General features: G+C 67.4%; 1 protein-coding gene across 11 annotated transcripts in view; it reads left to right on the plus strand.

The window, feature by feature from the left end:
* Positions 1–22,719, plus strand: part of BRSK2 (BR serine/threonine kinase 2) — a 59,948-nt gene that overhangs the window by 25,340 nt on the left and 11,889 nt on the right. For 6 of the 11 annotated variants that reach the window (XR_009187454.2, XR_009187456.2, XR_009187455.1 and 3 more), the window contains exons 2-13: positions 11,051–11,145; positions 12,669–12,754; positions 13,834–13,974; positions 14,513–14,629; positions 15,955–15,988; positions 16,159–16,227; positions 16,432–16,578; positions 18,515–18,546; positions 18,825–18,989; positions 19,166–19,263; positions 19,340–19,490; positions 21,690–21,755. Coding sequence is in view for 7 of the 11 variants with exons in the window: in XM_058304922.2 (XP_058160905.1) it covers positions 11,051–11,145; positions 12,669–12,754; positions 13,834–13,974; positions 14,513–14,629; positions 15,955–15,988; positions 16,159–16,227; positions 16,432–16,578; positions 18,515–18,546; positions 18,825–18,989; positions 19,166–19,263; positions 19,340–19,490; positions 21,690–21,755 (1,201 nt within the window). In the remaining 4 variants the exon portion in view is untranslated. Of the gene's footprint in view, positions 1–11,050; positions 11,146–12,668; positions 12,759–13,833; positions 13,975–14,512; positions 14,630–15,954; positions 15,989–16,158; positions 16,228–16,431; positions 16,579–18,514; positions 18,547–18,824; positions 18,990–19,165; positions 19,264–19,339; positions 19,491–21,689; positions 21,756–22,719 lie in introns of those variants that run through there. The other 5 variants (XR_009187457.2, XM_058304924.2, XM_058304925.2 and 2 more) reach the window with 2 other exon arrangements.

Raw genomic sequence — 22,719 nt, forward strand, 5'->3', positions numbered from 1 at the left:
AAAACAGTGCCATTCTACTCACTGATTCTACTTTGTTTTCTTTTTGTTGTTGTTTTATTTTTATTGTCTTCCTACTTTGTTTTGAAAAATACGATTGTTTTTCCATAAAAATATTTATGGAAACATGTTTATTATACTTCTTTTAAAGAAGACCATAAATATTTGCACATATTCTGTTTTAAATTTCTAACACACTAAGTATTATAGATATAACTCACATAAACGGAAGTTCTTTGAGTCCTTGGTAATCTTTACAACTCTAAAGGGGTCCTGAGACCAGAAGGTTGAGAACTGCTGCTTTAGGGAGTGCAGCGTGCATGCTGGGCCATTGCAGCCTCCTTGAAATGGCCCCATACACTTCACAAGTAACGTAACAATCTAATGCCATCTCCCCTTGTCCCTTGTGCTACTGTCGTCATGTATTTTGCTTCTGCGTGTCATAAATCCTGCAGTGCATTGCTATAGCATTGAGAGAGTCAGTCTTTTAAAGAAATGCTTGCTTAAGAATAGATTTTTATATTTGTTCTTGAATACCCTTTTTGGTACACGTCATTCCTTTTTGTGCATCTGCGCTTCCATCTGGGATCCCTCTAGCCTGAAGACTTTATTTAGTACTTATTGTGGTGCGAGTCTGTTAGCAATTCATGCTCTCAACTTCTGTTTGACTAAAAATGTCTTCATTTCACCCTACTTTTTTGAAGATATGTTTGCTGGGTATAAAATTCTAGGTTTCCATTTAGCACAGAAATTGTGCTTTCCCATTGCCTTTTGGTTCTTTTGTTTCTTGTGAGATATTACCAATGTTTCTCTGGCTGCTTTTTAAGATTTTATTTTTATCTTTCAGTTTCATCAGTTCCACAGTATGCCTTGGCATGGTTTTCTGTGTTTCTCTCCTGCTTAAGGTTCCATGAGCTTCTTGGATCTGTGGTTTGATATAACTAACACATTTTGGGAAGATTCTTCACTATTATCTTTTAAAAATATCCTGTGCCCCATGCTTTCTCTTTTCCTGGGACTCTAATTACAAGTCTGTTAGACTTGTTTTGCCACACAGGCCTCTGATGTGCTGTTACTGATGTTTGGCTTTTTTTTTTTTTTTTTTTTTTTGTATTTTTTCTGTCTGTTTGGATACTTCCTATTGACCCATCTTAGATTTTACTAATCTCTTCTTCTTTTGTATCCAGTCTGCTGTTAAGCCCATCCAATGAATTCTTTTTTACTTCAGTTACAGTATTCTTCAGTTGTAGAATATGACTTTAATTCCATTTCTCTGCTTCTATACTTTTACCCATTTTGTCCATCTTTTCCTCCAATTAAAATATATTTATAATAATTTTTAAAGAGCCCTTTTCAGGTCATCTGTGGCCTGCTTCTATTGGCTGTTTTTTTCTGCTGGGAGTAGGTCACATATCCCTACTTCCTTGTGTATGTCAAAATGTTTTATAGCATATTAGACATCATGTACTAGCAACACAAAACAAAACAAGACAAAGCCGTTCAGGCTGAAGTGGGAAATGTTTTTTCCAGAAAGGGTTCTCCCTCCCCTGTTAGCATTTAATTTTGGGACCAGTCAGTTTGATTATAATCAGAACTTCGGCTGGGTGACCACTTAAGTGAATTTCTGTTTGGCTCTAGTTTCAAACAGCTCATGGGTGGAGCTCCAGGTGTAGGAATTTCTTTTTCTGTTGTGGTACTGGTTTTACTGTCTTGAAAGCTTTTAATGAAAGAATTGTACATACCTCTCTCTATAACTGTTTATGATTTACTTAATGTAGTTTCTATGTATTTCTCCATATGAATTAGAATTTTATAATTTGTAAAGAAGTAATTCTTTAATAACAATTTACAGTGAGTTGTATCCAAAGTAGCTTGTTTATTGATTCTGCCATGGGAACTTTCATTAAATGTTCTCATTCAATCTAGTAAGTTTTTCCCTTTAATTGTAGAAACCGCATACACAGCTCAGTGGCTTACCTCCCAGTGCTGCTTTCCACCACGATCCTCTCCATTTGCTGTTGATGATAAATACTCCCTCACGTGTCCTTATAGTGTTAGCGCCGAAGCATATGTATACAAAGTATATTTCATCATCCTTATTTTTGCTAATTTTGGGTAAATGAACTAAAAAACTGAATGATATTTATGCCTCTCCTTTTGTTTATAATACAGTTTGAGAGCTACTCGTGCTGTTCTCTGTAGCTTTAGTTTGGGAGTATTTCCTGCTCACCAGTATTCCTTGGCTTACCTATGTGTGCTCCTGATGGATATATGTATTATTTTCATTTTGGGTGATGATATAGATCACGCTGCGATGACCAGTCCTGCTCCTGTCCATTTGTGAACAGGAGGGTGTCAGGCTCTTGGGTATAAACCTAGAAGGGTAAATTCAGGGTCATAATTTTCCAACATCACAGATGGCATCAAACTTTCTCTAAAGTGGCATGAGCAATTTGTTAATATATTCACCCCGGCCGTGGAGGGGCGCCTCTACTGGGGGTCCTGCACCAACTGGCATGTGGTTCTCGTCTGTCCCAAATGGGAGGACCGAGAGGGGCTGAGACCCTGCTCTGGGAAGTAGAAGTGTGTCCCTGCCTGGGTCCCGCCTGGGTGGTCCTCTTTGCCCGGGCACACAGGTGTGTGTGTGTGTGGGGTTAGTCGGATGAGGAGGATTTGCTCCAGGACCTCCTCCCATCACCCACTGTGCCAAGCCAGGTCCATCTTGGAGAAGCGCGGTCCCATTTCGTGCCTGGCTGCCTGCCAGTCTTGGCATGGGGGACTGGGTGCCAACCAGGCTGTCGCCCGCACGTGCCCCCTCAGTAAATACCCCCGCCGTTTGCAGGTGCCACCCTCAAGCCTGCCCAGCACTCCCTGGCTGGCCCTGATGCCCAAAGCCTTTCTAGGGTTCCCTTCCTCTCTGCCTTCCTTCTTCCAGAGGCTTCCGAAATGTTTCCAGGTCTCTTTGCAGCCAGGGCTCCCGCTTCTTTCAGTCCACAGGGTGGGGTCGACAGGAGACAAACAGGAAGGTCAGCCGGACCCTGGGGCCACTCCTCCAGCCCTGCCCAGCCTGCCACGTACCCCCTTCCGCAGGGTTCCCCCAAGTTCTGCCCCTTCCCCAGAACTCACCTGCTCCCGCCCCCTCCTCCACCACCTGGGACAGCCACGTCCTCCTGGGGCCAGGCGCTCTCCCTCCAGCCCCCGCCCCCTGCTTTGTCACCCACCCCAAACACCTGAAGATCCCAGCCTCCTCATGGCCTGCGTGGGAAATGCCTCGGGGCTCCTCCCGGCCAGAGGCGACCGCCCCACTTTTAGCTCTGTCACAGGCTGACGCCAGCCCCAGGGTGCTGGGGGGCCCACCCGCTCCGGAGCTGCAGGCTGGGGGGCTTGGCTTTGCACGGGCGTCCGGCCAAGCGGCTCACTCTTCAGGGCTTATGAACACAGGAGTCAGGCCTGAGCGTCTTGTGGGGTGAGGAGGGAGGGTCTGTGCCCCCAGGAGGGCCCCCACCCCTGCCTCGACCCCCTGACTGGCCCCTGCCGAGGGATCGCGGCACCCCTTGGCCCCGGGGCTGGAGCCCACCTTTGAGCTGGATGCAGAAGGGGAAGCCTTGGGGGGCGGGGAGCGCGGGGCGACTGAGGACTCCGAGCCCCTGCAGGCTGCTGCACCCCCTTCGGGCCGCTCCTCGCAGGCATCAGTTCCACCAGCCCTTGGAGGAGGGGGTAGCTGGGGGGCACTGCCCAGAGGCGAATGGGGGTCCCTACTCAGTCTTCACCTGCAGGAGACCCCTAGGCTAGTGGCCACCTGAGGCCCAGGTCCCACGGGGAAGGGGTGGGAAGCAGGTTTCGGGCCTGGCGCCCCACTCCGGCCGCCTCGGCGGGTCCCTGCGATCTGCAGAGATGGCTCAGCTCCGCCTCGGGAGGGCACTTGGGGACCAGAATAGCGCGACAGTTACATAAGCGGCTCAGAAACTCCAGCGTGAAAGGAAGGCGCAGCGAAGGGGGGCTGCGTCTCTCCCGCCCCCTTCCCCTCCCGTGGGCCAAGGGCGACCGCCCCGCGCAGCCGGGCCCTGGGGGTTTCCAGGCCCCGCAGTCGGCGCGGAGTCCCTGCCGCTGCGCCGCCTCGGGCTTGGGGTGCCGGCGTGGGGAGGCGCAGGAGGGGCGGCAGGGGCGGCGGAGCGGCTGCGGCGCGTGTGAAATACTTCAGAGCTTAATTAATTTAATTTGAGAGGCTCCCTGTCGGAGCGTGAACAGTTGTCTCCCCAGAGACGCGCCCCCTCCCCGTGCGGCGCTGCCTGGGCTGTGGGTGGAAGGAGAGCGCGGTGGACCGCAGAGGGGGGAGCTCTGCACCGGCGCGCCCGCCCCTCCCCGTCTCGGGTGCTCCGAGCCCGCCCCCGCCCCCAGCCTGAGGAGCCCCCGCCCCCGGGGCCTGTCTCCCTCCCCGGGCTCTGGAGTTCCGGTGCGCCCGTGCGGGCTGCTGTGCGGCGTGTGCGCGGGACTGGTGCGCGTGGGGAGGAGAGGAGGCGCGGGCAGAGCTCAGAGCCCGGGAGCCGCTGGCGCAGGAAGGCGGTCGTGTCCGGGGGGCGCCGGCTGAGCCGCGGCCAGCGCGGGGCCGGACTGGCTAATGAGGGGGAAAGAGTGGCGCTTTGAAGTCTGAGACAACTTCAAAGGGACGCCCCCTCCCCGTTTCCCCGCCATCAATCCAACCCACCGACTTCCAAAGCGTCCCCAGGGTTTTGGGGCGGGGAGAGCGGGCTCCCAGCCGGTTTGGCTGTGGAGGCCGCGGGCGTCTTGGAAACGGGTCCGCTGGCATGGGCGCCCCTCCTTGGCCGGGACTCGGGGAGCCGAGCGGGGTGGGGGTGGGGGGCTGTGCTCCCGGAACCCCGATCCAAATCCTGGGGTCCAGCCCCTCTTTCATGCTCTGGGCCGGGACCTGGGCGAGGAGAGGGGCGAGGCCGAGGGCCTGGGCTGGGTGTGGGGAGACCCCAGGCGTCCTCCCGCGCGCCGGCCGCGTCTCCGCCCCGCCGAGGGTATCCCCGGGCCCCGGGGCCAGGTGGGAGGAGGGCGGCGGTTCCGGGGTCAACGTCGCGTGCGAGCCAGGCCGGGTGCCGAGAGCGGCCGCAGATCCCGGTGCCTGCCTGACCGCGGGCGCCACGACCGGGTGGGGGCCTGCTCGGAGGGGCGCTGGCGGAGGGTACCCCGGCCGCGGGCTCGGTTCACGGCCCACAGCCCACCCACCCCGCGCCTGGGGGAGGGGTACCCTCTCCTGGCACTGTTGCCCCGCCCAGGGCCGCGCGGGCGCTTCCAGGCTGGGGGCGGCGGCTGCGGCGCCTCTCGGAACTCGGGCCTCGGCGTACTGGAGAGCAGGCGGCCGCGTTCCCGCGTGGGCCCCGCCCCAAGGCCGTGTTTGGCGCTGGCGCGTGCGCAGTAAGGCACCCACGCAGGCGGCCGTGTCCCGCCCTGGGCGGCAGCCGGGCGCGGACGGGGCTTTCTGGGGAGAAGTGGGGGGCCCCGCAGCGCCCCCCGCCCGAGGCCCGAGGGAGGTGTGTTCTGGCCCCCGAGGGCCAGGCTGGGCTCTGGGGACATGGGCGGGGGCCCAGCTCTGCCACCACCCGCTCTGCGGGCCCAGGCCAGACGCCCGGCGGGACCTACGGGTGGGGAGGGGCTGGGGGCAGCACCCCGCTCAGCCCCGCACCCGAGGCCCCGAGGCGCCCGCCGCTGTCCGCGGTGCTGAACGCAGCCTGCAGGCCATGCGGGCTCCTGCCCCGCCTGCACCGAGGAGGGGTGGGGCTAGGGCGCCCCGCCCACCCTGGAAGCCCCGCCCACCCTGGAAGCCCCGCCCTCAGGGCCGTGAGTGGGCGGGACGCAGGGGAAGGTAACTGGACCCCGGGGCCCAGACCGGTTCCAGGCCCGCGCTGGAGGGGCCTGCCCTTGCCCTTCTGGCAGCAGCGCCGTGGGGGACCGAGGCTCACGTGGAAGTACTTGGAGCCTCGGTTCTGGCCAGTCAGCCCCTCATGTTGTCTGGTCCCCGGCGGGAGAGGAAACGGCGGAGAGGCCTGGTCTGAGGCCACGTGGCTAGAGAGGGCCGGCCAGGCAGGGCTGCAGCTGCGGCTGCGCTGTCCACCCCCGAGGCTTCTCCACGATGAGGTCGAGCCCCGAGCTTTATTCGGAGGCCCGGGAGCCAGAGCCTGTGCTGGTGGGTTATCTGTCGCCACGAAGCAAATTGCCTCAAAGCTCAGCAGTTTAAAGCGACAAGCACTCACTACCTGCCAGCATCTGAGCGTCGGGCGCGGCTTCTCGGGGTGTCCGTGGCACCTCTCGTGGGTCGCAGGAGAGGCTTGCCGGGCTGGGGGATCTGCCCCCCAGAAGCCTGGCTCCCTCGGCTGCGGGCTGGGGGCCACATTCCGAACACATGGTGTCCCCACGGGGCCTCCCCTGAGAGTGGCAGCAGCTTCCTCCGAGCTCGGGGTCCAGGAGGACGCTGTCGTGTCTCGTGTGCGCTAACCTTGGCGTTTGCCCCCTTCCCCGCTGACCGACCCGCATGGGGCAGGGTGGAAGGACTCCACACACCTGTGGCTTCAGGAACTGGGGGTCGGCGGCGGCCCTCGTGGACGCCGGAGCAGGAGACAAACAAGGGGGCAGGAAGAGCCAGGTCTTGGGGGGGCAGGTGCAGCCCCTGGGGACACCCAGCCCTCCCTCCTGCCTGGGGCGGTACCTCGGGGGGGGGGGGCGTGGAAGCCTCTGTGGCCCTGCCCCCCGGCCGCGCCTCCAGCCTCACTCGAAGTCGGCGCCCTTAGGAGGCTGCTGAGCTCCACTGGTCCCGACACCTGCTGCCTGGGGCTGCCCACGCCTGGGCGCTTCAACTGGATAAAACCCCCAGGGCCGGGGCCTCACATGGCACCTGCTGTCTGTGGCTGACGGACAGCACCGTTCTGCCTGCGGCCATCGTCTGAGCACGCCCGTGGCCCCTGCAGGGCAGGCCCGTGGCTGTGCATCCCGGGAGCAGGTCGAGCCGGGTCCGTCTGACCCAGACACCCAGGGACCCCAGCTCTCACCTCGCCGGCCGCCTGCCCAGGAGAAGCAAACGCCAGCGAGCCAGAGGGCGAACCTGCCACAGGACACGGGCCCTGGGCCCGCGGGCGCCTGGTCCCCGTCTGCGTCGGGGCCTGGACTGTCACCACACGTAGGGGACACTTGGAGAACATGGGTGCAGCACGATGGGTGGTGAGGCTGGGGGTCCAGGGTCCCCATCCCAGAGGTGACCTGGGAGGGTTGGGGTCATCCTCGGCGCTTGTCCTTGCAGACTTTTTGCCCCAAAACAGGATGCACACTCGCGTTGGAAGAGGACAGAGGTGCAGAAAGACTCGTGGCTTTGTGGAGGGCCGGCGGGTGGGCTGGGTCCCCTGTCCAGGCTGGGGTGGCCTGGCGAGCTGACCTGGAGCAGGATGCCCCTGGCCCCAGATGTGCTCGGGCGCGGGGATGCCCTGGGGCACTCGTCCCCTGCTGGGCCTGGCTGTGGGGGCCAGAACAGCCGCCGCCCTCTGGCTGTCACTTCCCCACGAGGGCCGGTGAGGCTGCACGTGGGGGCGGTGAGGCTGCACCCCACTTCTGTGGATGAAGCTCGGCCTCTGTGGGATGCCGGTGGGTAGAGGCGTGGGGGCAGCAGTGCCTCTGCAGACAGTGGTCGCTGGGGCCCGAGCCATAACTGCAGGCTCAGAGGGGAGCATGGCTCATGGGCCAGGTGGGGGGACCAGCAGAGATGGGGAGCCAGCCTGGGGGCATTTCACGGAGATGCCTGCAGCCCTGGTCTGGTCCCACACCACTGCAGCACCCAGTCGTGGGCGCCCAGGGGTGGCCAGGGGTCAGCTGGTGTGGCCAGGGCCGAGGTGGAGTGAGCTGGGGCCGCGCTCAGCCTGATCAGCTGAGGGTGGAGTGGTAGGGGGCCTGCGGGAGGCACCAAGTCTCTGGGTGGGTCGGGACCCACAGGGAGACGGGGGCGTCCACTGGAGGTGCCCCAAAGCCAGCCTCTGGCCGAGCACAGCTTGTGGATGGACCCGTCCAGGCCACGGCCTGTGGGAGATGGTGCCGGGAGGCCCCGGCCTCTGGGGGTTGCGCCTCGGGGGCGGCTCGTCTGTGCCCCCCCAGCCACCCCTTGCCCTGGAAGGGCCCCGAGCACCCCTGGGCCTGGGGGTGGCAGGGTGGGGGCTGGTTACTTCAAAACCTGTGCGTGAAGTGCAGGCAGCCCGAGAGCCAGGTGTGTCCTCTGGGGGAGGGGCACGCCCTACCCCCCACCCCCCTCGACCGGGCAGAGCGGCTCCTGGGCAGCTCCTGGCTGCAGGGGGTCCCTCCTCCCTCCCTCCTGTCCAGATGCAGTGGCTCCGCTCCGGAGCAGCAGGGTGTGACGCTGGGGGGTGCCCCTACCCCCTCTTCCCAGCTCAGAGCCGGGAGTGGGGGCCTGGGCCGCTGCTGAGGGGCTCCAGAGCCCACCTCCCACCTCCGAGAGCACCCGTCCTGCCCGCGAGCCCCCCAGGCACTCTGGAGGGCCGTGCCGCCCGCCGCAGCCCTGCCAGTGCCCCCACACCCCCTGGAGTCCAGGCCCCGCCCGCCCTCCGTGGGTGGGGCAGCCCCAGTCCAGCAGCTGGTGAGGGCCTGGGCTCTCCCCCTGCGGGAGCCGGCGCCAAGGCTGGGGCTGGCAGCGCCCTGCGGCGGCCCCCACGCAATTATCCGTGACACCATGTACTTTTCCTCACTTGATACGAGCTCATGTTTGCTGTAAAGACAATAATTAGAGATAAAAACCACAATTGGAAAATAAGCCTTTGCGGAGCTGGGGGGCTGGGTAAGGGTGGCCGTGGCTGCCACAGCAGGAGGCACCACACTCGATGCTGAGGCGGCCCCGGGCTCCCAGGGGCGCCCAGGACCCATCGCCCACCCCAGGTGTGGAGACCAGGAGAGAGGGGCCGCGTTCCCAGCCGGGGCCTCAGGGAGGCTCCCCCGAGGAGGGGCACCTCCGTGCTGGGCCGTGAGGGGTGTGTAGGAGCCTGCAGGGCAGGTGGGGAAAGGGCGTTCTGGGCAGGGGGGCAGTGAGGGAGTGGCCGGAGCGGCAGGACATACCCAGGGCGGCTCCCCCTGCTCCCGGGCCCACATGCCATTTGCCCTCACCTGAGCCAGGTGAGAAGCTCTCACCTGGGCGTGGGCAGGAGGCCCTGGGCATGGAGCAGGCTCTGTGGTGCCTGGCTGTGCCCCCTGCCCTGTGCCCCCACCCCGGGGAGCACCTGTGGTTCCTCAGGTGCACAGGGGCATGGCAGGCCTCGTCATGAAGGAAAAGGGTCTCACAGATGAGGAAAGACCCTGCTGGGGGGCGGCCTCCAGAGAAGCCAGGAGCACCCGGGGCTCCCAGCGTGAGGCTGCAGCACACGCCAGTGCGTGCACAGGGCACACCCGCAGAGCACACGCACCCACACGCATGCAGGCTCCAGGTGTGCTCGAGGGGGCGGCACATTTGGGGGGGCTGTGTGCACACTGGGTGTGTGTGCAAACCTGGCAAGTGGGTGCACGGGGGTACGTAATTTTGCGTGGGGCGTGCACACCCCGCAGACGCCCAGTGACCCTCACTGTCAGGACATTGGACGCCCACGCAGCCCTTGAGCCCTGTGTGGCTGTCACAGGGGCCGGGCGGCTCGAGACCAGAGTTCGGGATTCAGGAAGGAGGGGTGTGTGGAGACGGGTAACGCAGCCGCACGTGGCCGGTCCCGCCATGGCGAGGGCGCGTGTGTGCGTGGAGGGCAGGGCGGGCGGCGCGGGTGCCAGGTCCTCTGGCCTGCGATAGGCTGGGCTCATGAAAAGCGTCCACACCCTCCGCCCCGCGGGCCTGCGCCCCTGGTCATCCGCTCACGGCCCTTTCCTGACCTTGGAGACTGTCAGGGGCTCTGGCCCGTGTCCGCCCCGTACCCCTCACCTGCGCCCCCCTGCACCCCTCCTGCGCCCCCCACCTGCACAGCCCGAGCTCCCCTGCATGGCACCTGCCCTGGTCTTGCCTCGGAACAGAGTGGGGGGAAGGGGCCAGATGCAGCCGCTTGACTTCCCGGCCGGGGCGCAGCAGCACCCACTCTTGTGGAATGGGGCAGCGTCGCTTGCAGCCATGCAGAATTGGGTGGAGTCTCGTGGAACCGGGTGGATTTGGGCAGAAGTGTGGGGAATCGGGGAGGATGCGTGGGATGGGGTGGAAATGGGGTGGAAGGCAGAGGGAGCCGCCCTGGCACTGCCGGCCGCCGCCGGGGGCTGTGGCTTTTGGAAATCGGAAGTGGCCCTTGGAGTGGCCTGACTGAGGCCCGGTGCGGGCGGCCGTTGCTGTCACGGGGGGCCGTCCCTGGCGGTCTCTCTCAGAACTGCCAGAGCCCGCCCGGCAGGCCGGGTGCAGTGGCCGAAAGAGGGGAGGAGATGGCCGTCGTCCTGCTCTGCTGGCCTTGGCCGTCCTGAAGGGCCTCTGGGGACAGGAGGTGCACCCTGGAGGGCCTCCGTGCTGGGGGCCGGGCCCCGGGCTGGGGCGGGAGCTGCAGGCCTAGGGCGGCCACGGCAGCAGAGCTGAGCAGCTGGAGGTCAGCGGGACAGAGGCTGCTGGGGGCTCAGCATCACGGCGGGGGGCTGTGACGGATGAAGGGTGACCCATGGTGACAGGCGGACACGCCCAGGGGCTTTAGAGGAGCTTCTGGTGACCAGGCGGTAGCAGCAAGCTCGGCTGTAGGTGGGTCCCAGGCGGGAGCTGGGCAGGGGCCAGTGGGCAGCGGAGGGGGCGGCCGGGGGCAGGACGCTGGCCTGGGGGGGGGGAGGGCTTTGAGACCCTCCCCTGGAGACTGAGGGCCTGCCCAGGGCTCAGGAGGTCGAACGGCAGTTTTGAGGGAAGACGTAGGGGAGCCTGTTCTGGGCAGTGACGCCAGAGACAGGCAGCGGTCACGGGAGGACAGCAGGCCAGCGGTGCCTGGGCGGGGGTCCAGGGGGCCTGCCGGGCGGGCCCCGAGCGCGTCCCGAGGGCTCTGAGTCGCCGTGTGTCCCTCTGCAGGCCTGGTGAAGCTGGGGATCCACTGCGTCACCTGTCAAAAGGTCGCCATCAAAATCGTCAACCGGGAGAAGCTCAGCGAGTCTGTGCTGATGAAGGTGCGCGGCGGGGGCGGGGCCAGGTGCGCGCGGGGGCGGGGCCAGGTGCACGCGGGGGCGGGGCCAGGTGTGCGGCGGGGGCGGGGCCTCAGGTGAGAGCCGAGTGGGCGGGTCCAACCCAGGGAACCCCAGTGGGGTTTCCCTGAAGGTGGGGCTGGCTCCTGGGCTGTCCCCCCCTGCCTGGGCAGGTCTCCCCTAGGCGGCTTTCCCGGGTAGGGGGGCTGAGGCTCTGGGCAGCTGCAGCCCTGACCACTGCCCCCTGCAGTGGCCTCACCGGCCAGGAGGCCCCCGCATTCTCCCAACAGGGCCTGTGGAGCCAGGGGGCCACTCCCTGGCCTGGGGGAGGCAGTCCTGGGCTGCCCCAGCTTGCCGGGCAGACTGGCTGGGCCTCAGTTTCCCCAGTGGAAATGGGGAGGAGCCCCTCTGCCTCAGGGGACGGAAGGGCTCCACAGGGGCCACCCAGCCCCTCTCCCATCCTGCCCGCCCCCCCCAGGCCCTGGCTCAGGCTGCGTGGGCCAGAGAGGGAGCCCCTGCTGTCCCCGGCAGCCCCCCAGCCATCCCTCCCCCGGGTGGTCACCGTTTGGGACTGGGGCCACCTCCACACGGGGCCCTGTGGTTCTCAGGGGTCCCCCATCCCCGGCCTTCCTGCTCTGGGAGGCGTGGGGCGCTGAGTGCTGCCCTGTCCTCGTGGGGCCCCTGGGGGAGGGCCGGGTCCTGGTGTTCGCTCGCCCCGAGCGTGCTCCGGAGCTGGGCGGTGGCTTCTGCCTGCGGGGACGGTGCACCCTGGTCTTCCCAGCCACTCGTTCAAAGCCGGCTCCCAGCAGGGGTGCGGTCAGGTGTGCAGGACAGCAGGTCTCCCCCTGCAGCGCCTGGGGCCGTGAGGCGGCAGGGGGCGGGCAGGAACCCAGGACAGTGGGCCGGGCCCTCGGAGAGCAGCAGGCGGTGGTGGGACAGATGGGGCTCTGCTGGGCGGGCGGCCAGGCAGTGGCGGGGAGGGGGAGTGGCAACGGGGACAGACGGGGACATGCCAGGGAGCTGTGGACGGTTTGGGGCTGGGGCCAGCCAGAGCCCCGGTGGGTTTTCAGGCCCCTCCTGGTGGCTGGGTAACCTGGAGAGAGACGGGCGTTCTAAGGGGAGGTGACGGTAGCTTGGACACAAGGGCCAGTGCAGGTGGGGGCTGACCAGGGCCAGGGAGGACGGGCAAGGAGGTGGGGGCCCGTGGGGTGAGGGGCCCGAGCTCAAGGTGCCTGTGAGGTACCCACGGGGAGCGGGTTCAGGGGGAAGGCACCCGCGGCCTGCGCTGGCCGTGAGAAAGGGGCGGCAAAGGGCCGAGGGGGAAGAGGGCCCTGCCCGCTGTGGGGGAGGGGCGTGCACACCTGCAAAGGGTGGGGTGGGGGGACCCTGCTGGGCTGCCCCTCGAGCCCCCCTGGAGGATGGCCACGGACTGGGGAGGGTGTGGGCGGGCGCAGCCCAGAGGGTACTCCAGCTCTGGGGCCCGGCTGTGACCCCCGCTCTCTCTGCAGGTGGAGCGGGAGATCGCCATCCTGAAGCTCATAGAGCACCCCCACGTTTTAAAGCTGCACGACGTTTATGAAAATAAAAAATATTTGTAGGTATTGCTGGGACTGGCGAGCTGGGTGGGGCGGGGCAGGCGGCCCCCCCGCAGGGCCCGGGTCCCTGCTCACAGCCTGCACCCACAGGGCGGGGCCAGGGGAGCGGGGCACCCCAGGGCGTCCTCAGGCTGAGCTGTCTCCCTGGGTGCTGTGGGTGGAGCTGGCTCGGGTGGGGGTCTCAGCAGGGGGTCCCGGGCGAGCCTGCGGCGTTTTGGGTCAGCAGGGGGAGCAGGGGAGCCCCACGCCAGCAGGTGGGTGGGTGGACGGCAGGGAGGGGGAGGGGTGGCTGTGGTGCTGCTTGCCCCAAGGGCTGCGGGGACATGGTGCCCACGGAGCCCCTCACCCCTCCACTGACCCCCAGGCGACCTGGGCGCCCCGGGCGAGGCAGTCCCAGGTGACGCTGTGTTGGCGCTGATTGGCACCTTTATTGAGCGCCTACTGTGTGCCTGAAGCCCTGGAGACAGAGGAGCCAGGCAGGCGAGGGCGGCCCTCTTGCGAGGGGCCCCACCCCAGAGATGAGGGCCCTAGCAGGGGACAAAGGCCACCCCCTCTCTGCCCTCCTTCAGGGCGCCCGGCGGGCTGAACCTGAGCAGGAGCCCGGGGCAGGAGGGAGCGGGGGTGGTGGGAACAGGAGGGGCTGAGCACCCAGGGGGGGGCGGAGGAAGCAGCCGCGTGCGGGGGAGCACCCAGGGCCCGGGAGCAGGAGGCTGAGGGCCTGCCTGGTGGGGACGGTGGCCTCCTCTGGCCTGTGGCGGGGACTCCCTCCGGCCTGGAGCGAGTCCAGCTGGGCCTGGGCTGGCCAGGACAGGGCGGGAGGTGGGAAGGTTCCAGACCGCCCTTGTCCATGGGTGGGGACAAGGGGCAGGTGGCGCTTCGTCATCTCGGGGCTCACCTTGGTCCCCAGCCCGGTGGCCCCCCGGGGGGCCTCTGCCCAGCTGCCCCGCCGGAGCCCCAGGTGGGCGGGTGGAGCAGGGAGGGGGGCCTGGCTCGGGGGCACGGCCGCGGGAGGGGCGGCTGGGGTCAGGGACCCGTCGGGGTGGCCTCCGGCCGCCCACGCGCCCGCCTGTCCGCGCAGATACCTGGTGCTAGAACACGTGTCGGGCGGGGAGCTCTTCGACTACCTGGTGAAGAAGGGGAGGCTCACGCCCAAGGAGGCCCGCAAGTTCTTCCGGCAGATCATCTCGGCCCTCGACTTCTGCCACAGCCACTCCATATGGTGCGGCCCCCCCCCCACCCGGGCCCCCCGCATCCCCAGCACGCCCTGTCCCCACAGGTGCTCCTCGCGCCCCTGGTCCCCCAGCCCCCTGCACGCCAGCCGCCGTGCCCCATCCTCGTTCCGCACTCCCTGCTCTGGCCCCACCCCCCCCAGACGCCTCCAGGGGCAGCCAGGTGAGGTGCCCACCCGGGGTCCGGGCGCCCCTCCTCACCTTGTACAGGCACCCTGCGTCCAGGGAGCCCTCGTTTCATTCCCCCCTGGGGGCCCCAAGGTGGCCCTTCTGTGAGGGACCTCAGCCCAGGGCGGGTGGGGGCAGGGCACGAGAGGACCCAGGCCGCGGGGCAGGCGGGCGCAGGAGGACCACGACCCTCCCTGCCCCAAAGACCAGCCGCCTTGGCATCGGCCGCCCGGGGCCTCCCCGGGCACGCGCCAGGGCCCTCATGGGGTGCGGCTGGTGTCAGGAGGGGAGGGGGCTCGGGACCCTGTGGTCCTGCCCCGCGGCCCCTCCCCGGCTGCCTCACTCGGCCTTCCTCCCCAGCCACAGGGATCTGAAGCCGGAAAACCTTCTCCTGGATGAGAAGAATAACATCCGGATTGCCGACTTCGGCATGGCATCGCTGCAGGTGGGCGACAGCCTGCTGGAAACCAGCTGCGGGTGAGTGGGACCCGCGGCCCCACCCACGCCCACCGGCCCACTCCCACCGGCCCAGGCCCCGCCCCGTTCCGTGTAGCCCCGCCCACACACCCAGTCCAGGCCCCGCCCATACCGACACGCCCACCTCCGGTTTAGCCCCGCCCCCACCAGCCCAGGCCTCTGGCCCCAGCAGCCAGACCCAGTCCCAGACCGTGTAGCCCCGCCCATGCCTGCCTGCCCCGCCCCCATCAGCCCAGGCCCCGCCCCCAGCCCAGGCCCCACCCATACAAACACGCCCACCCTTTCCAGCTTAGCCCCACCCCACCAGCCCAGGCCTGTGGCCCCAGCAGCCAGACCCCGCCCCATTCCATGTAGCCCCGCCCATGCCCGCTGGCCCCGCCTCAGGCCCTCCCCATACCCGCATGCCCGCCCTTTCCAGCCCCGCCCCGCCCACGCAGGCTGCTGGCGTCGGGCGCCCCCTGCAGGCCGCTGCCGGAACTGCGCATCTCAAGCTGTGAGAGGCCAGGGGGCGCGGGCAGCTTGGCTTGGTGTCCTGGGCCCGAGGCTCCCTGCCCGCCCCGCTGGACGCCTCGGCCAGGCTGGCTGGGGTGTTGGAAGCCAAGCTGGCAAGATGCTAAAGGGTGAAGGGTCTGCCGGGGCCAGCTCGGACCTCTCCCTCCCAGGCTCGCAGCCTTGCAGCCCAAAGCCCTTCCTCGAACCTCCCGGCCCCCACTGCTGCCAGGGCCGGGGCCCAGGGCCGGGCCTCCCCTTCTCCCAGCCTTTCCCAGCCTGGGCTGGGAGGCAGGCTCTGCCCAGCACTGCCCTGCACGGTGAGGGTGGGCCGGGCAGGACCCAGCCCTGGCCTTGGTATTCAGGGGTGACACCCCTCTCCCGCCTGGTCTCCGGGCCCCAGCCCGCTCACGCCTGGCCCAGCTCCACACAGAGAGCTGGCGTGCAGCCCCCACCTTGCTCAGGCTCCCGGGGTGCCTGCGCCCCACATTGGCTGCCCCACCCACTATTCCCAGGGCTAGGACCCAGACATGGCCCTTGAGGCCTTGCCTTGGACGGATGGACAGGGAGCCCCACCCCCAGGCTCCTCGACCTCTGTGTCCTCCCAGGAGCAGGCAGGGGACTTGGGGCCAGGGGGCCTTGCTGCCGGAGCCTGGCCTGGTTGTGGCTGGCAATCGGATGCAGCGCCAGGACCCCACGGGCCCATCATCCCAGGGCGCAGGGCCCTGGGGGCAGGGGGAGGCTGGGCAGCTCCCGGGAGCACATGGGGACAGGGAGGGGTCACCTTCCCGTCTCTGGGCCGGGGCCTGGGCCCTGACCGCTGCCTTTGCCCTCAGGTCTCCCCACTACGCCTGCCCGGAGGTGATCCGCGTGAGTAGCTGCCCCCACCCCGCGCGCTGGTCCCCTTCTGGGCTCCCGGGGGGCGGGAGCATGAGCGCCCCGGGCAGGGCCCCGCCTACCCTCCACCGCGGGCCCCCTCGCCCCTGCCCAGGCGCCGGGGCCCCTGCTGTCCCCCAACAGCCCTGCGCTGCTGTCCGCAGGGGGAGAAGTACGATGGCCGCAAGGCGGACGTGTGGAGCTGCGGGGTCATCCTCTTTGCCTTGTTGGTGGTGAGCGCTCCCCTCCCCTCCCTCTCTCCTCTTCTCCCCTCCCCTTCTTCGTCCCTCTTCTCCCCTGCACATCCAGGAGCCTGATCCTCTCCCCTCCCCTCCCTTTCCCCGCCCCCGTCCCGCCCCTTCCTCTTCCCCCTCCGGGGCGCGGAGCTGTCCGTGGTGCTGGCCGCGGGCGGCTGACCCGGCCCTCCCGGCCCGCAGGGGGCGCTGCCCTTCGACGACGACAACCTGCGGCAGCTGCTGGAGAAGGTCAAGCGCGGCGTCTTCCACATGCCGCACTTCATCCCGCCCGACTGCCAGAGCCTGCTGCGCGGCATGATCGAGGTGGACGCGGCGCGGCGCCTGACGGTGCGGGAGTGGGCCCCGCGCGCCCCCACGCCGCCCGCCGCCGGGCCCTCCCGGCCCTCCCGCGCCCCTCGGGGGTCTGCAGCCCCAGGGCCCTCCCGCGCCCCTCGGGGGTCTGCAGCCCCAGGGCCCTCCCGCGCCCCTCGGGGGTCTGCAGCCCCAGGGCCCTCCCGCGCCCCTCGGGGGTCAGCAGCCCCAGGGCCCTCCCGCACGCCCCTCGGGGGTCAGCAGCCCCAGGGCCCTCCCGCGCCCCTCGGGGGTCAGCAGCCCCAGGGCCCTCCCGCACGCCCCTCGGGGGTCAGCAGCCCCAGGGCCCTCCCGCACGCCCCTCGGGGGTCTGCAGCCCCAGGGCCCTCCCGCACGCCCCTCGGGGGTCTGCAGCCCCAGGGCCCTCCCGCACGCCCCTCGGGGGTCTGCAGCCCCAGGGCCCTCCCGCACGCCCCTCGGGGGTCTGCAGCCCCAGGGCCCTCCCGCACGCCCCTCGGGGGTCTGCAGCCCCAGGGCCCTCCCGCACGCCCCTCGGGGGTCTGCAGCCCCAGGGCCCTCCCGCACGCCCCTCGGGGGTCAGCAGCCCCAGGGCCCTCCCGCACGCCCCTCGGGGGTCAGCAGCCCCAGGGCCCTCCCGCACGCCCCTCGGGGGTCAGCAGCCCCAGGACCCTCCCTGGCCCAGCAGTCGCCTCAGGGAAGGGCGCACTGGGGGGTGCGGGCAGCCCACCGAAGCCCGCGGGGTGGTGGGGGGCCGAGGCGCCCCCCCCCCACCTGTGAGCATGAGGGGCCGGCCTCCCGCAGGCCCTAGGGGAGGCGGGAGCAGCTGCGTCTGGCCATCCCCGGCTGGCCGGGGCGGGGGCCCTCCTGGAGCGCCGTGTCCTGGGCAAGCCTCCCCAGGGCGGCCAGTCCTTACAGCTGCGGCCGCTGAGGGGAGCCCCTGCACCCCCGGTTGCCTATCGCAGGGGAAGCTTGACTCCGCGGCAGGACACCCACCTGGGCGCCCGTTCCCGAGGCCACTTGCTTACCTGCCCCAACCGAGCTGCCCTTAGTCAGGGGAGAGGACAGGTGGCCGGGAGGTAGCCAGGAGGTAGGGGGTCAGGACGGAGGAGCAGGGGTGGGGGGGCGGCTACCTGCACCCCGGCCCCTCCAGCCAGCCGGGCGGCCCGCTCCCTTGCTCTCCTCCCCTTGGGGTCTTCTTCGCAGAGCCGCAGGGCTCAGGCCTGGCAGCAAGGCAGCCTGGGAGGTGGGCTCCTGCTTCCCCCTCTTTCCCTCTCTCTCCCCTCCCCATGCCTGAAGATCCCCCCCCCCCGCCCCCAATAACTTCTTTTCTTCTCTGGGTTTATATTTCCTTCTCCACTGGGGCGGGGGGAGCAGGGCACTGGCCTGGAGCCTCTGGGAAGGCAGCCTCTTCCCTGTCCTCCCTACCTCTCTCCTTCCCTATCTTGACCCCCCCCATCCTCCCCTCGCCTCTCCCCCCTCGTCCTCCCTCTCCCCGCTCTCTTCTCTCCTTGTCTTCCTCCTCCTCCATCCTCCTCTCCCCTCCCCTCTCCTCTTACCCTCCTTCCCCTTTCCATCATTCTCCCTCCCTTCTTCCCATCTGCATCTCCCTCCTCCCTCACCTTGCTCCTTCTCTGTTCCCCTCTCCATTCTCTCACCTGTCCCCTCTCCCTCACCTGTCCCCTTTCCTTTCTCCTCGTTGCCCTTGCCCAGCCTTTGTCCTCTCTTCCTGCCTCCTCCTTGTTCCCCCTCCCCTCTCCCTCCTTTTCAGCCTTTCCCTACTCCCCTCTTCTCTTCCTGTCTTTCTCCCGCCTTCCTCCCCACTCTCCTGCCCTCTCTTCCTCTCCCGCCCCCCATTCTCTGCTTCGCCCTCCTCTCCCCCTGCTCCCTCTCATCTCCTAACCTGGGCTCTCTCCTTCCTCCGTACTAACTCCCTGTTTCTCTTTCCTTGTAGCTAGAGCACATTCAGAAACACACATGGTATATGTAAGTAGCTTTTCTGCCCCACTAACGCCTGCTTTGCCTGCCGTGGCCTGGAGGACCTGCCAGGAGAGGCGGGGGGAGGGCGCTGGCCCCGGGAGGCCCTGCCCCTCCTCGAGCTGCCAGGCCCGCTCTGGGTGGGGCCCTTGGCCGGCCTGTGCCGGGGGCAGGGCGCAGGGCCAGGGAGAGCTGCAGAACAGGGTGCCCGGCCGCCTCGCGTGGGGGTGGAGAGCCGCGGGCCGGCTGGAGGGCAGTGACCGGGCCACCCTTGGTGTCACCTGCAGAGGGGGCAAGAATGAGCCAGAGCCGGAGCAGCCGGTGCCGCGCAAGGTGCAGATCCGCTCGCTGCCCAGCCTAGATGACCTGGACCCCGACGTGCTGGACAGCATGCACTCGCTGGGCTGCTTCCGCGACCGCAACAAGCTGCTGCAGGACCTCCTGTCCGAGGAGTAGGTCCCGCCCCCGGCCCGGCGTGAGCGGGCGGGCCCACCGGTGGCTGTGCATGGGCGCCCGCCTCGGGGTGCTCGTGGGCAGCCCACCCCCGGGCAGGGAGCCCTGGGACCACCAGCCGGGGCCAGAACCGTCCCGTACTTGCCACTCCTTGGTGCCTCTTGCTCTCCTGCAGGGAGAATCAGGAGAAGATGATTTACTTTCTCCTCCTGGACCGGAAGGAAAGATATCCGAGCCACGAGGACGAGGACTTGCCCCCCAGGAACGAAATAGGTACGAGGGCAGAGGGTGGTCCCTGGTCCCCAGCCCCCCCTGAGGGCCTGCTACACTGACCCCCATCTGCACGCAGACCCCCCTCGGAAGCGTGTGGACTCCCCGATGCTAAACCGGCACGGCAAGCGGCGGCCGGAGCGCAAGTCCATGGAGGTGCTCAGCGTGACGGATGGTGGCTCCCCGGTGCCTGCGCGGAGGGCCATCGAGATGGCCCAGCACAGCCAGAGGTGCGTGCGCGGCCAGGAGAACCGCGGTGCCCACCCTCGGTGCCCGAGGGCACCACCCGTGGACTGCACTGGGCCAGGCCTGGCTCCACTGGCTCTGGGATCCTGCCCTGGTTGGATGGGACCGGGCTGTACCAGTGTGGGCGGGGCTGAGCTGGGTGCACTGGGCTGAGCTAGGCTTGGCTGAGCTGGGTGCAGTGGGCTGAGCCAGGTGTACTGGGCTGGGTATCTGGGTGCAGTGGGCTGAGCCGGGTGCAGTGAGCTGAGCCGGGTGCATTGAGCTAAGCCAGGCACGCTGGGCTGAGCTGGGCGCAGTGGGCTGAGCTGGGTGCACTGGGCTGAGCTAAGCTTGGCTGAGCTGGGCTGGGTGCACTGGCCTGGGCTGAGCTGGGCGCAGTGGGCTGAGCTGGGTGCACTGGGCTGGGTATCTGGGTGCAGTGTGCAGTGGGCTGAGCTGGGTGCAGTGGGCTGAGCCGGGCACACTGGCCTAAGCTGGGCGCAGTGGGCTGAGCTGGGTGCACTGGGCTGAGCTGGGTGCACTGGGCTTAGTTGTACTGGGCTAGGTATCTGAGTGCAGTGGGCTGAGCCAGGTGCACTGGGCTGAGCTAGGCGCAGTGGGCTGAGCTGGGTTCACTGGACTGAGCCGGGTGCAGTGGGCTGAGCCGGGTGTACTGGGCTGGGTATCTGGGTGCAGTGGGCTGAGCTGGGTGCACTGGGCTGAGCCGGGCGCAGTGGGCTGAGTTGGGTGCACTGGGCTGGGTATCTGGGTGCAGTGGGCTGAGCTGGGCGCACTGGGCTGAGCCGGGTGCAGTGGGCTGAGCTGGGCGCACTGGGCTGAGCCGGGTGCAGTGGGCTGAGCAGTGGGCTGAGCTGAGCGCACTGGGCTGAGCCGGGTGCAGTGGGCTGAGCAGTGGGCTGAGCTGAGCGCACTGGGCTGAGCCGGGTGCAGTGGGCTGAGCTGGGCGCACTGGGCTGAGCCGGGTGCAGTGGGCTGAGCAGTGGGCTGAGCTGAGCGCACTGGGCTGAGCCGGGTGCAGTGGGCTGAGCTGGGTGCACTGGGCTGAGCTGGGCGTGCTGGGCTGAGCTGAGCTGGGTGCAGTGGGCTGAGCTGGGCATGCTGGGCCAGGCTACACTAAGCCAAGTGGACCGGGATTGGGCCGTGCTGTGTGTGGGCCCTGTGGAGAGGGGCCTGAGTCTCCCTAGGGTGCAGCGCAGCCCACCCAGCGAGCCCACCCTTGCCCCGTCTCTGGGTCGCCTGTGGCAGCGTGGGGCAGGGGGTGGCAAAGCTCTGCGGGGTGGTGAACAGGCTTGCGCCCTGGTGGCCCTCAGGCAGCCCCGCGGTCTGGGCCCCGGCCCCCACACTCCCTCCTCTGCCCGGCCGGTACCGGACACCTGGGTGCTGGGGCAGGGCAGGCCTCTTCCTGAGGAACGTGCCGGAAACGCAGAAAGCACGGGCAGGCAGGGGGGACTGCGCTCCACCGCGCCGGCCCGAGCGGCCGTCCTGGGCTGCTCGCAGGAGCCGGAGGCCGGGCCACGCTTTCTGGACAGCAGCGGCCGCCCGCCTCTCGGTGCTGGGAAAGGGCGTGGGAAGGAGAGGGTGGGGACCCGGCCCCCTGCCTGCGTGCTGCGTGCCCGGGGGCTGCACCCCCAGCCTGGGCACGCGCCTCAGGCCTGCGCAGCCCCAAACCACCCCAGCTCCTGTTTCCAGAGCTCCCCGCTTCCCGATCCAGCCCCTCAGGGGGGCTGAGCGTGACTCGGGGCGCCTCCCCAGCCCCTCGGCGCCCCCTGCCCCTGCCTGGGCCTCAGGCTGCCCTGGCTTCCCCGCTCCAGCGCGCAGGCCTGGCTGCCTCCAGGGCTGCTGGGGGCGGCTGCTCCGGCCCTGCCCGTCCTGGCCCCTGCTGCTCCCCTGGCCCCTCGGCGCGGGTGCTGGCGGCGGGCGTCCTCCTGGCCACACCCCTCCCCGCAGGCACCCAGGCAGGTCTCGAGGCGCTCCTGCCCCACACGCGCTGGCTCTGCGTGCGTCGCCCAGGCTCGGGGCCGCACCCCAGCCTCTCCGCTCACTGCTTCCCCGGGCGGCCCAGCCTCAGGACCCTGCAGTGGCGACAGCTGTGCCCACCTCTGGTGCCCGGCCTGCCTGGTGTGGCCGCTGGCCGGGGTGGGGCGGCGCAGTGACTCTGTTTTCTCGCTCTGTTCCTGCTGTAGTAAAGCAATGTTCAGTAAAAGCCTGGATATCGCTGAAGCCCACCCCCAATTCAGCAAAGAAGACAGGTACACACCTGCCCCGCCCCTCGCCGCCGCCGGGCGCACCCGCAGGGCGCAGGTCGCAGGGCCCGCCGAGGCCGTCCCGCAGCAGAACCGCCCGTCGAGCCGGGAAGGGCCGGGCACGCCGAGGCCAGGAGGCCGGGGAGCCGGGGTGGGGCCCAGACACTTGGGGTGCGCTGTAGGCCGTGCCCCCCTCGTGCCGGTCACGCCGCTGCGTCCCAGCAGGGGCTCCTGTGGCCAGGCTGACTGCCTCCCGCCGGGCCGGGGCCTGGGGTGACGGGGCGGCCCCCTGCCCACGGGGTGGACGCGACGGCCGTCTGTGAGCTACAGGCTCCTGGGGGTGGCAGGGGGCGGTGGCACGGGCTGTTCCCAAGCCCCTGGCCCAGCCCCTGCTCGCACCCCATGGTGCCCGCCGCGGTCCTGCTGGTTCCAGTTGTCTGGCCTCATCCCTGTGTAGCCCCCCGGCTCGCCCCGCACCCGCCCCCCTCCCGTGCCCTTCCCCCTCCTCCCACCTCTCCCCATGCCCTCCCCCTCCTATGCCCTCCCCCCTCTCCTCGTGCCCTCGCCCACGCCCTCCCCCCACCTCTCCCCCGTGCACTACCTCCTCAGCCTCTCCCTGTGCTCTCCCCCTCCCATGCCTTCTCCCTCTCCCCCATGGCCCCCTCCCTCTCCCCTGTGCCCTCCCCCCGTCCCCGTGCCCTCCCCCTCCCGTGCCCTTCCCCCTCCCCCGTGCCCTCCCCCTCCCATGCCCTCTCCGTCTCCCCTTGCCCTCCCCTTCCCGTGCCCTCCCCTCCCGTGCCCTCTCCCTCTCCCGGTGCCCTCCCCATGCCCTCCCCCACCTCTCCCCCATGCACTACCTCCTCAGCCTCTCCCCCATGCCCTCCCCCTACTTGCCGCGCCTCTCCCCCATGCTCCTCCTCCCCAGTGTCCCTTCCCCTTCCCTCTTTTACCTCCCCTACACCTCTCTGCC

The sequence above is a fragment of the Dasypus novemcinctus genome, chromosome 10, assembly GCF_030445035.2.
Source record: "Dasypus novemcinctus isolate mDasNov1 chromosome 10, mDasNov1.1.hap2, whole genome shotgun sequence".
Lineage (NCBI taxonomy): Eukaryota > Metazoa > Chordata > Mammalia > Cingulata > Dasypodidae > Dasypus > Dasypus novemcinctus.